The following is an 11847-nucleotide window of genomic DNA, read 5'->3' as shown; positions in this document are numbered from 1 at the left end:
ATGGTGAGTAAAAAAAAAAGGGGTTCTGGGACAGAACAGTATTAATCAGACTGTTCTATCAGATCGCCTCTATGTACTTAACACTGATTTTACTCCCGGAGGCATGCAATCTAGACTTTTGCACCCCCACCCTGCCCAGAGGGCCCTCTGTCCTCATCTTTCTAGGCCTATGCAGCTTTCTAGGGTTTCCTTCTCATTGCTCTTCTGTTAGAGCCAAGATCTTCCAGCCAAGACTCCAAAAATCTACTTTGTTCAGGCTTAATCACCTCCCAGAAGTGTTTAAATGCCCATGACTGCTGTGGGTGATGGGAACACGTTCCCCGCGGCTACCCTGCTTCTCTGTGGCTTCTGTACCTGCCGCCTTCTTGATTTGTCTTTACTTCCCTATTTTGATAGAAGCCTTTATTTGCATGTTGAGTGGTTCTGAGTTGGGGGTCAGCAAATGTTCCTCTGGGGACAGAGTAACTTTCAGTGTTGCAACATGCAACTGCTGAGTTGACTGGAAAACTGAACACAATACTTCTACATGTCTTTCTGAGACCAAATAATTAAATGTCTGATTTAAAAAAAACAGCACTGGCAACCCTACTCGTATCTGTATACATGATGAGTTGCGTGGTACCTCGCCAGGTTCTAAGTGTCTGTGGTACCCATGGAGTGTGGGTACCTGCTGAGATGTAGTATAGTCTCCTCCAGCCACTCCTGTTACTCTTGCCTCCTGCTCGCTTTACAGTCATGCCCAAAGGCAGCCCCCAGCTCACTGGAAACCAGCTCCCCAGGGTGCAGTGCTGGAAGGCCTGTGGCTGTTCCTGATTACCAAGGATAATTTGCTAGGAGGTTTCTGAGAAGTGACGTAATCTTATTTGAAATTTCACAATCATCTCTTGCCCCCTCCCCTCCTGATTTGTGTGCTGCATATTAGTAGGCAGTTTGGTCAAGTGTTTTATGTAATTTAAAAATCTTTTCATTGATGGAATTTAAAGTAAACTTCATACAATTTTTCTTATTTTTATTTTTGGCCATGCTGCATAGCTTGTGGGATCTTGGTTCCCTGACCAGGGATAGAACCTAGGACCTCAGCAGTGAGAGCACAGAGCCCTAACCACTGGACCATTAGGACATTCCCTAAATTTTATTGACTTTAAACTTTATAAACTTTAAAATTTTCTCTTAATGCGTACCTTTGGAAACACCACTGGGAACCTGCTTCCTCTCAAATTCATTGCTTTTCTAAGAGAGTCCACTATTCCTTACAGAAGTCCCGTGGATAAAATATCTATTCTGATATCAATTATTTCATATAAATGGTATTATACATTTTGATGCAGCTTTATCATTAGTAATATAAAATTCATTTTCATCTATTTTTATCCCATTCTTTTTAATGACTACATATGCTTTTTAATAAAGTTAAATAGTAGTTCAAGTTCATTCTAAAACCCAGACTGCTCATAAAGGTGTAAAGAAGAAATCCCTCAACAGTTTGCGCCCAGCCCTTCCATTTCACACTCTAGAAAACTATTAAAAGTTTTTTGTTTCCAATTAAGTACAAGTAAGTTCCGGTTTTGCAAAGACTAGTGGCCTTTTAGGGGGGCAGATTTTTTTTTTCTCCTAGGAAAACCATTTGATTGGGTCACACTTTTGTAACTATAAAGGCCTTAAGAATAACAAACTTTGCTCCACGGAATTAAAGTACACTGTATGACAGTGAAAAAGGTTGTTCTGTAGGAGGAAGAGTTTTATTTGCAGATTTGCTTGGAAAGTTACCACCACTGTCACCATCATGGCCCACCCACAAGGTTAGATTGAAATTTATGCTACTCAGTATTAGCTGGAACTTACCGGCCCTTGTTCCGAGTGAAATTTGCCTGTAATTCCTATTTGTATGGTCTGGGCAACTCCAAAACCCCTTTAAGAATTTCTGCACTGCTCACAGCGCTTCCTTGTAGTACAGTTGAGATGTGAAACTGAGACCCTTCAGTGTCTCAAGACATTGCACACAGCCCCAGTCTCAGCACCCTTCCCTCAGCTTCTCACCTCCTCACCCCTCTTTCCTTCCTAACCCCACTGTCTACAGCATACCCAGCAGTTCAGTTCTCTTTAAACTGCTCTCAGTTCTCTGCGGCTCATTTCTGTCAGGAAGTTATTCCAAATGAAAGTAATTTCTTTGATTAGAGTTTGGGTACCAACAAAATTACCTCATTATAGCTGGTACTATGGAGACTGAGCTAAGCAGCTGTAGGCTGGAGGCCAGGAACTGAGCGCCGCCAGCAGTGCCATGGTGGAGTCTTACTAGATTATACCTTCATGGAGAATGCAGGTGTTAACTATGGTCAGCATGGTTTATCACTGAATGTGGTGCACATCTTTGGGGATATCCAGAAGTAGGGAATATTTAAGAGTGCTGGTAAGATCTAGCAAGCCAGCTGGTAGGAGCTGGAAGTCAAGTTTGTACCGTAAATGTTAATTTCACCTCTTTTGCCACGAGTTTTTGATGCCACCATTAGTCTAGTTATACACCTGTCCTAACTGTCAGTGGCCTCCACCCATTTACCTGCTGGGTTCTAAGTTCCTGTTAAACTGTATGTACTCTGTACCAGCATTGCTCCCTACTCCATTTCATCCCATAATGTACACTGTGACCAGACCTGAAACTAGTCAAACTGGTCATTCTTTTCTTTCCTGGAAGTGCTGCATTGCTTCCTATTTCCACACCTCATCCCACACTCAGATATTTTGCCTTCATAGAATCGGCTGTGTTTTCCCGCTGTCATGTCTTTGTCCAGCCTTGTCCCTCTGGAATCCTTTTATCATGTTGACCTCCCAGTCTTTTCTAGGAGGAATCATGTCATTGAACGTACTGAATCTTTGGTTAATTCCATACTAAAAACAGTTTTGCCTTGTTTAAGCAGAGTATGCAATGCTTTAAAATCTTTTAAATTAAGTGCTTGAAATTTTTAAATTTAGTACTGAGAACATATATGTTTTTCCTTTGGTCTTAATTCCAAAGAATATAGGGGTAAGAAAAGCCAGATACAGGCTCATGTGGGAGAGGCAGTTTTGAATGGAATTACTTAAGTTCAATACCAGAAGGTGGCATACTTTTCCCACTTAAGAGTAAATGCATTCATTTGCTTTGAGGACTCCCTATAAATAAAATGCAAAAAAAAAAAAAAAATTCGAGTTATGTCCATTTTTTTTAGATATTTGAAGCTTTTGCTATGCATATTTGGGAAAATCACTGCTGAAATGGTTTCAAGATCTAGCAGTGGAGTCAGTTTCTTAAGAGAAATGGTTGAAGAGACATCTCCACTTAGCTGAGCTATAATGCATAGGGATGGGGTCTAAACTAATTCATACAGAATGGTCTTTGCATTTTGTTATTACATGGTCCCTATGGAATAGAGATCACTGATTCATGGAGTGTCTAAGCCTTTTCTGTTTACGTTTCCTAAATTTGTGTTACATTTTGTGTAAAGTGGGATGCAATGTGGGATGGGTTAGCTCCACCAAAGATTGCATATGATGCAAAGGAAAAGAAAGGTTTCATTCTCTTATATCTGCTGCAACCAGGTATATGCTATGTATGTACAGGAAGGAAAAGGTAAAATAAGGTGAAAGAAGGGGGAGGATGTAAGGAGGAAGGGAGAAAAAACTAGGTGTTGAGGAAAGATGGGGCAAGTCATAAGAAGGCTGGGCCTGGAACCCCATGCGTGAGACATGGGCAAGAACATCTGGAGGGACAGGACACAAACAGACTGGAAGAATTAATATTGCTAAAATGACAACACTACCCAAGACAATCTACAGATTCAGTGCAATTCCTAGCAAGATACCAAGGATGTTGTTCACAGAACTAGAACAAAACTTAAAAAATCTGTATGGAAAAAAAAGACCCAGAATGCCAAAGCAATGCTGAGGAAAAACAGCAGAGCTGGAGGCATAACCCTCCCAGAAATCAGGCTGTACTACAAAGCTATAGGATCAAAACAGTGTGGTATTGGCATAAAAACAGATATATAGATTAATGGAATAGAGTAGAATGCCCAGTAATAAATCCACAGAACTATGCTGAATTAACCTATGACAAAGGAGATAAGAATATATAATGGAGAAAATCTCTTCAACAAGCAGTGCTGTGAAAGCTGGACAGCTACATGTTAATCAATGAAATTAGAACACTCCCTCACATCATATACAAAGATAAACTCAAAATGGTTTAAATCCCTAAATTTAGGACATGATGCCATAAAACTCCTAGAAAAGAATACAGACAAAACATTCTCTGACGTACTCATAGGAATGTTTTCTTAGGCCAGTCTACCAAGGCAACAGAAATAAAAGGAAAAATAAGTAAATGGAACCTAATGAAACTTAAAATTTACTATGCACAGCAAAGAAACGATCAATAACAAAAAGACAACCTATGGAATGGGAGAAAATATTTGCAAATTATATGACTGATAAGGGGTTAATAGCCAACATACATAAAGAGCTCATACAACTCAACATAAAAAAAAAAGACAACCTGATTAAAAAATGGGTAGAAGATCTGAATATTTTCTAAAGAAGACATACAGATGGCCAAGAGGCACATGAAAAGATGCTCAACGTTGTTACTCATTGGAGAAATACAAATCAAAACCACAATGAGATAACTGCCTCACACCAGTCAGAATGGTATCATTAAGAACTCAAATAACAAATACTGGTGAGGATATTGAGAAAAGGGAACCCTTGTACACTATTGGTGGGAATATAAATTATGTGCAATCACAGTGAGAAAAAATATGGCAGTTTCTCAAAAATTAAAAACTACCATATGACCCAGCAATTCCACTCTTGGATATATATCTGAAAAGAGCAAACTAATTTGAAAAGACATGAATACTGATTTTCATAGCAGCATTATTTACAAGATGTGGAATCAATCTAAGTGCCCATCAACAGATGAATGGATAAAGATGTGGTACATATACATTCAGTGGAACACTGCTAAGTCACTTCAGTCGTGTCCGACTCTGTGTGACCCCATAGACGGAAGCCCACCAGGCTCCCCCGTCCCTGGGACTCTCCAGGCAAGAACACTGGAGTGGGTTGCCATTTCCTTCTCCACTACACAGCCGTTAAAACAAGATTTTGCCATTTGCAACAACATGGATGGACTTGGAGGGTATTAAGTGAAATAAGAGAATGATGAATACTGTATATTACGAATCTAAAAAATAAATTAGTGAATGTCACAAATTTACAGATATAGAGAACTTATATACACTTCCAGAAAACCAACTAGTAGTTACCAGAGGGGAGGGGAAGGAGGGGAGGGCAAGACAGGGGTAGGAAATTATTGTTTTTTAAGTATTTATTTATTTGGCTGTGCTACATCTCAGCTGCAGCACTGGGGATCCTTGATCCTTGCTGTGGCGTGTGGGATCTTTAGTTGTGGCATGTGGGATCCAGTTTCCTGATCAGGGATCAAACCTGGGACCCCTACTTTGGGAGCTCTGAGTCCCAGCCACTGGACCACCAGGGAAGCCCCCCGGGGAGGGGTGGTTCAGGATTAAAATTTTCAAATTATTAAGTATAAAATAAGATACAAGGATATATTGTACAATAGAGGGAATATAGCCAATATTTTATAACTATAAATGGAGTATAAGCTTTAAAAATTGTGTCACTATGTTGTACACCTGTAACTTAAAACTGTACATCAACTATATTGAAAAAAAGAGTCTGAGGGGACAGATCAGAAGCTCCTGCCAGGTTCTGCTGTGATCTGGCAAAAAGTCACCTGGGATGATCCTGTGTACAGAGGAGGAGGTTGGAGGGTTTCACCTAGAGTGGCCATAGCCCACCCCACTTCTGCCAGCAAGCAAGGTACTTTCTCCTTAACTTATGTAACTTTTCATAATCTGCACCATCCAGGGAAGTCATGACAGTCTACATGGATCTGGGTTCAAACTCATAGTGAACCATAGTTCTTTATTAACTTTAAATTGCTGTTACAATTTGATATCTGCAGAGAGAATGTGCTGACGTTTTCCCTCTCTGTGAGGACATTTTCGTCAAAAAGAACAGTCTACAAAGGTATGGTGACCATGAATATCATTTAAAGCCATGATTTTAACCTCTAATAGTGCCACACTTATTGACCATCTTCTGTCTTAACAGTAGAATTAAGATGTGTATGTAGATGCTACACAAAGACAAATTTTGGCTTGATCAAACACTAAGTGCCTACTAAGTGGCATATTCCTAACATTAGCTTTTATGTTCTTCATCATAACCAGAAAGAGTTGGTGGTATTATCTCCATGCTAGATTAGAAAACAGGTTCTGAGGGGAGTTTGAATTCAAATTCAGGTCTGTCTTATTCCAAAGTCCATGCTCACAGGACCGTAGAGAAGTCTGTAAACCTGGTATACTGCTTGGTCATAAATAAAGGGAAGCCCTTAGGGAGAAGTTATACACTGGTCCTTTCCCTTTGGTTTTCTTTTGTTGGCAAGAATCTGGAAGATTTCTGACAGAATCTTAATCTGAAATTTTAAACGATAAACAACATTCTAAACTTTAAGATATGATTTTTATTGAATATGTGTAAGATTCACCTTTACATTACTCAAATATTTTACAATAAAAAATTAGTTTTGGTAAAAAAAAAAAAAGGAAAACATTTCCTGGATTAATAGTTGGACAATTAACAAAAAATATAAATATGAAGGTCATTTCCCATGTATTAGAGATTGGAATACTAATGGAATCACTTCAGTAAAATTTTATTCATAAGCATTTACATGATTACCCATTTACACGATTATCAAGGACCAAGTAAATGTATAAGAGGAAGGTGATCCCCAAAATAAGACATATCTCCAAAAGAACCAAACTGAATATACCCTAAATGTCTTCCTGTACGTGGGATTTGGTCAGTGAGTATCAGTAAGAGAATTCTTTGTTATATACAAAGGATGAACATAAACACTTGTAAATGTAGAGTTTGTTGTCCACATAAATTAAAAATGTTGCAAATTTTGTCACATGGAGAGTAGTTAGAGATCACCCACATGACCATTTAAAATATACTGTGTATATATATTATCTTCTAAAAAGTCATATATAAGGGAATAAGGCCTTTATATCCAAAGCAGTCTTAAAACAGGTTAATATCGGCCTGTTTCATCCTTTGTAATTTTAGACTTCATATTCTTTAACACCTCAGCTATTAAGACTATGTACAGTACCTAAGCCAACATATGAGTAATGGCATAACCCAATTTCAACTATAGTATAGGTTATATTAACATGACGTACCATCCAGGAGAACTGACCAAGCATAATTTCTGAACTGTCCCAGTTAAAGATCTGTTAAAATGCAATCCTGTCATATGAGCCCAGTCTCTTTCAGAATATTATCATATATAACGGAAGCCTAACATTTCAGAGAACTTCAATGAAGTTTTAATAATACTATTAGCATGAACTTGCAAGTAGTCTGTTAGCATGGAGATCTTAAAATTCTAAAAATACTTCTGGATGTTTTAATATATCAAAACTCTTTGACAACTGAGTATGTTTTGACTGGAAGCTAGAAGATTATTTTCCCTTCTAGCAACAAATGGGCTAAGTGGTAGACACCTGCGGCTCATGGTTTTTATTTAAAAAACAAAAAGCACATACAGAAGAATCTGGTTTGGACAGCATTATTCTGATAGTATTTTGCTGGATTGGGTTCATGGACTTAAGGATTCTTGGTCAAGACTTTCTCAGATTCTAAGTAGCCAATCTGAATCAGTTGTCTGTATACGGAAGCCTTCACCACCATCATTGCAAAGAGGAGTCGACAGTCAGTGTGTAAACTAATGGCCCAGGGCCTTCTCTGCCCTTTGCGACCCTTCACATCCTCTCTAATCTTGGTCACCAGCACAAGTCACAGGAAGTGCCCCCCCCAAGGTATTTAAGACACTTCATTATCTGATCAGAAATACTTAGCTTTAAAAGATCATGAATCCTTTTTACAAGGGTGAGATTAGAAAAAAAAAAAAAAGTTATACATCTGCAAATTCTCCAAGACTAGGTGATATAAATATTAGATTTTAATATTAAAAAAATACAATTTGTAATATTTAAGTTAAAAATTTATTAAGTTTTCAAATTTATTTTCTAAACTTAAAACGGAACCAAAAGTGGACTTGGTATTTAATAAGCAGGTTTTTTTGAATAGCTACATGGTTTAAGAAAAACTAGAAAGTAAGACACATAGGTCCTTCAACAAATATTTTCGAGGACTCTAAAGAAATCTAGTTGCAAAGTATGCTGACAAAACACAAAACAGAATAAAATAAATCCAGACTTTCACTGACTACAGAGGACACTGTCATCTTTTTTCTTCCTAATGTTTCTACTTATTAAAATATTGGTTATATTTACTACTAAATTAATCAAGATGTATCTGGTGACTGCTCAATCAAAGGCACGATTTTCAAAATCTCTCCACATTTTGTTTTTTAAAAATAATTCTCTATCATCTTAACTACCAAGAGCCAGTCTTGTATTGGGCCAAGGGCAGTCAAGGATGAGTAAGATGGGGGCAGTGTCCTAACCACGGCATCTCTTATGTATCTGAAGAACGTCCTCATGGAACCTAACTTACAATCTAGTTTTTAATAATCACTTTCAAAACTGCAAAATCATCTGCAGAGATGCCGATAAAAAATATAGAATACTTTGAAAATAGAAAAATACGTTTTTAAGACGTCATACTAAATATCTCTCTAAACAATATCTTCACATCTCTCTTAAAAACTTTGATTTTCTTCTTCCCATAATATATAATGAATGGATTAACTCACCTGTTTATTCATAGACAGCAAGTTTTTACCACTGAAGGTAGTGTTTTTCTTGGTTAGACTAAAATGTTCAGGTCAGTGTTTTTCTTCAAAACCAATCTTAACAAGTAAGAAAGTTTAACTAATAAGTCAGAAAATTCTATCTTTCAACATTCAAAATATCCCAAAATAGGGTGTTATCTCTTTAAAAAAAAATCAGAATCTATTTATAAGAGTAGTATTGAATTAATTTGGAATACCCAATCATTGAAATATTAAAAAAAAACCCTAACATGAATTATTCAAAAACTTTCAAACCTCTAAATTTGGATATTAAAATAAATTTTCTTAAAAAATAATATTTTTTCCCTTATTTTGCCAACATGGAAACACTACACCAAAGTAATTCTAACACACTATATTTCTTGGACCTGGTTTTGAAAGTTAAGGACTGGGAATTACTGGTTCCACAGGAGCAACATTCTTTTTCAGTGACTGAGTCCAAGAAAACTGAGATTTTTCCATACAGAAACTGTCATGTAAGACCAGAAAAACTCGAGGTTTATCTGCTGTGCTATTTAACTGGATCCAGATCAGATATTCTTACTTTAAAAGCTCTACTTGATGTATGTTGTATTCTATTCTTGCCTCAAAATAACTAATTTCTAATTCAGCAAAGAAGAAAACTGAAAACAGCGGGTCCATGTCAGTAAGGTCAAGCGGCTATCCCTTGTTCTTTATCCATTACCTCCTTGGAATAATTTTCAGTTTCATGTAAGCCTGAATCTTCAGAGAAAAGGCAGTTTTGTTTCTGACCGCATCTCAATTTTCCTCCTGTTATTCTAAATTTTGACTCCTAAACCCAGCAGATATTATTGTTAGTTAACAGAGCTCTTATGTTAGGGCATCTTACGGAAGCTTAACATACTGAATCTTATACTTCTCTTAGTCTTTCATGTAGGACTAATGGAAATTCTGCAGCTCATCTAATATTAACAAGTAATGACACATACTGCGTAATAATAGCATTATACTCATTCATGTATCTCAGACTTAAATGACACACACTTGTTTTTCAATTTATGACTGATTCGTTTAGAATTAAGCATTTTACATATTTAAACTGTAGTATAACACTTTCCCAAAGCACAAATACTCACATTTTATATTGATTATTGTATCAAGAAGAGTGAATGAATTTAGTATAATACTGTAGGGAGTATAATATGGAAGATTTCCTTCCCAGGAATTCTGTCTATTCTTGGCAGAATTTATAGTTTAAGTCATTTTCACTTCTTGTCTCGCAAACACAAAATTTAAAAGCTAGAGCCGAATCTGTTGAACATGTCTATCACAGGTTTGACACTTAAACACTAAAACTATACTCAGATGTATAGTGTTTTTTCCCACTGGATGCTTTGACAGTGCAGTGACCACAGAGGCTGTGCTCCTATAAGCACACGTGGCAGACTGCTCTGGACTACCGTTCCGATGTTCCCTGTTGTAGGTGAGAATGGAGAGTGGTGGGCACCTTCAGAGAAGAAATCAGTGTTGGCTTTCCTCTTGACAGATGAACATGCTTCATTTTTTTAACAGGTTCATTTGCTCTAAGTGCTTGAATAAAGTGCCTTAATAGCTCAAATGCCCACATCTTAAACCCACAGGGAAGCTTCAGTTCACCAGCTTGACTTCTAGCGTTTGATCACAACTTGTTCATAAGCTCCAGACCCCACCCTAAAAACAGGGAAAAGACAAAACAAAACTTCAAACTTGTGAGCTGCAGTGTTTTGAGATTGTTTCAGTTAACCTTGTCCCCGAAGAGACAGTGCATTAGACATTTTCTACCTGATTTGATATCCACAATGCTTATAGGTATCACAGAGAGAAAGTACTTTAAGTCTTAAATGTTTATTAACTGCTGCACTGGGATTAGTCTGGTCCCTGATCAGCTCATACTTATTCCCACGTAATCCAGAAATGTTTCAAATTCTTACTGTGTCAACATACTGTGGCAAACATGTTTATATACAAATCTGAAATATACTGACTCTGGTGGTTCAGATCTTGCACTGAGTTAACGGATGACAGTTTCTAGTAGCATTAGTAGTGTGGTGGTGTCTTTACATACTTAACTTGGAAGTGCAAAATTTATTTTAGTCAAATGCAAATGTCTTTGTAAGTGGTCCATATTGTAAATTATATCTATATAAATGCAGATGAAAAGGGAAAATGATCTTGAAGAGGGATTTATTTCTTTACAAGCTTGGTTTGTCAGACCGCTGGTTGTCTCTCACATCTACTCTCTCCCTTTCCATGATTTTAGCTAGGTACAGGTTGCTTGGCTTGAGAGCACATTTCCTAAACTCTTTTGTCTGTAAGTGTGGCCTTGTGTCTAAGTTTCCCCCCAGGGAACATGAATGGAGACATGCCAACTTCTTCCTCACTTACTTAAAGGGAAATTGCTTGCACCGTGGACGAGTAGCAATTTTGACAACACAGGTTAAGGAGAATGGTAAAGGACAAAACACAGGTACCTGCATCAATGAATCACTTCTGGGGCAAATTTGTCCCTCCAGGCTGGCCATTTTATTTTGGAGTCTCTTTATTACAGCAGCTTAGCCTTTGCCCTAATATGCCAGGTACTATCTGACCTCTATTAATGAAATATGGAGAATACTAAAAGACTTAAAATTTGCAAGCTTTGTGAATAAAAGTATTTAGAAATACTTAAAGGCCTCATCAACAGATTTTCTTTTTTCACTTTTTTTTGTGTGTGTGCTATTTTTGATGCACGTGGTGCCTTGGCCTTATGTTACAATGGAATAAACATGCATGTTCCTTCTATTGTTTCTTGGTCTAGGAGGATAAGGTTTGTGTGTGTGTGCTGAAGGAAAGCATAGCATTTATCGCAAGGTACCAAGCAAGGAGTCAGGGCAGGTAACACTTTAACCACCCAAACTAGGAATTCCCTGGTGGTATAGTGATTAGGGTTGGACTTCTCAGGTTGCGCAGTTGTTAAAGAA

General features: G+C 37.5%; 1 protein-coding gene across 2 annotated transcripts in view; it reads right to left on the bottom strand.

Annotated features, from left to right (window-relative positions):
• Window positions 1–6560: 6560 nt before the first annotated feature.
• The window catches only part of EEIG2 (EEIG family member 2), an 87641-nt gene continuing 82354 nt past the window's right edge, over window positions 6561–11847 (bottom strand). For both annotated transcript variants that reach the window (XM_088835533.1, XM_055401737.2), the window contains one exon: window positions 6561–10558. In XM_088835533.1, the coding sequence (XP_088691659.1) occupies window positions 10516–10558 (43 nt within the window). In that variant the 3' untranslated portion in view covers window positions 6561–10515. The remainder of the gene's footprint in view (window positions 10559–11847) is intronic.

Source organism: Moschus berezovskii, chromosome 4 (assembly GCF_049115385.1).
Source record: "Moschus berezovskii isolate FMDL1 chromosome 4, NW_MosBer_1.0, whole genome shotgun sequence".
Classification (NCBI taxonomy): Eukaryota; Metazoa; Chordata; class Mammalia; order Artiodactyla; family Moschidae; genus Moschus; species Moschus berezovskii.
The sequence above is the reverse complement of the archived record's forward strand: the minus strand, read 5'-3'. Positions and strand labels throughout refer to the sequence as shown.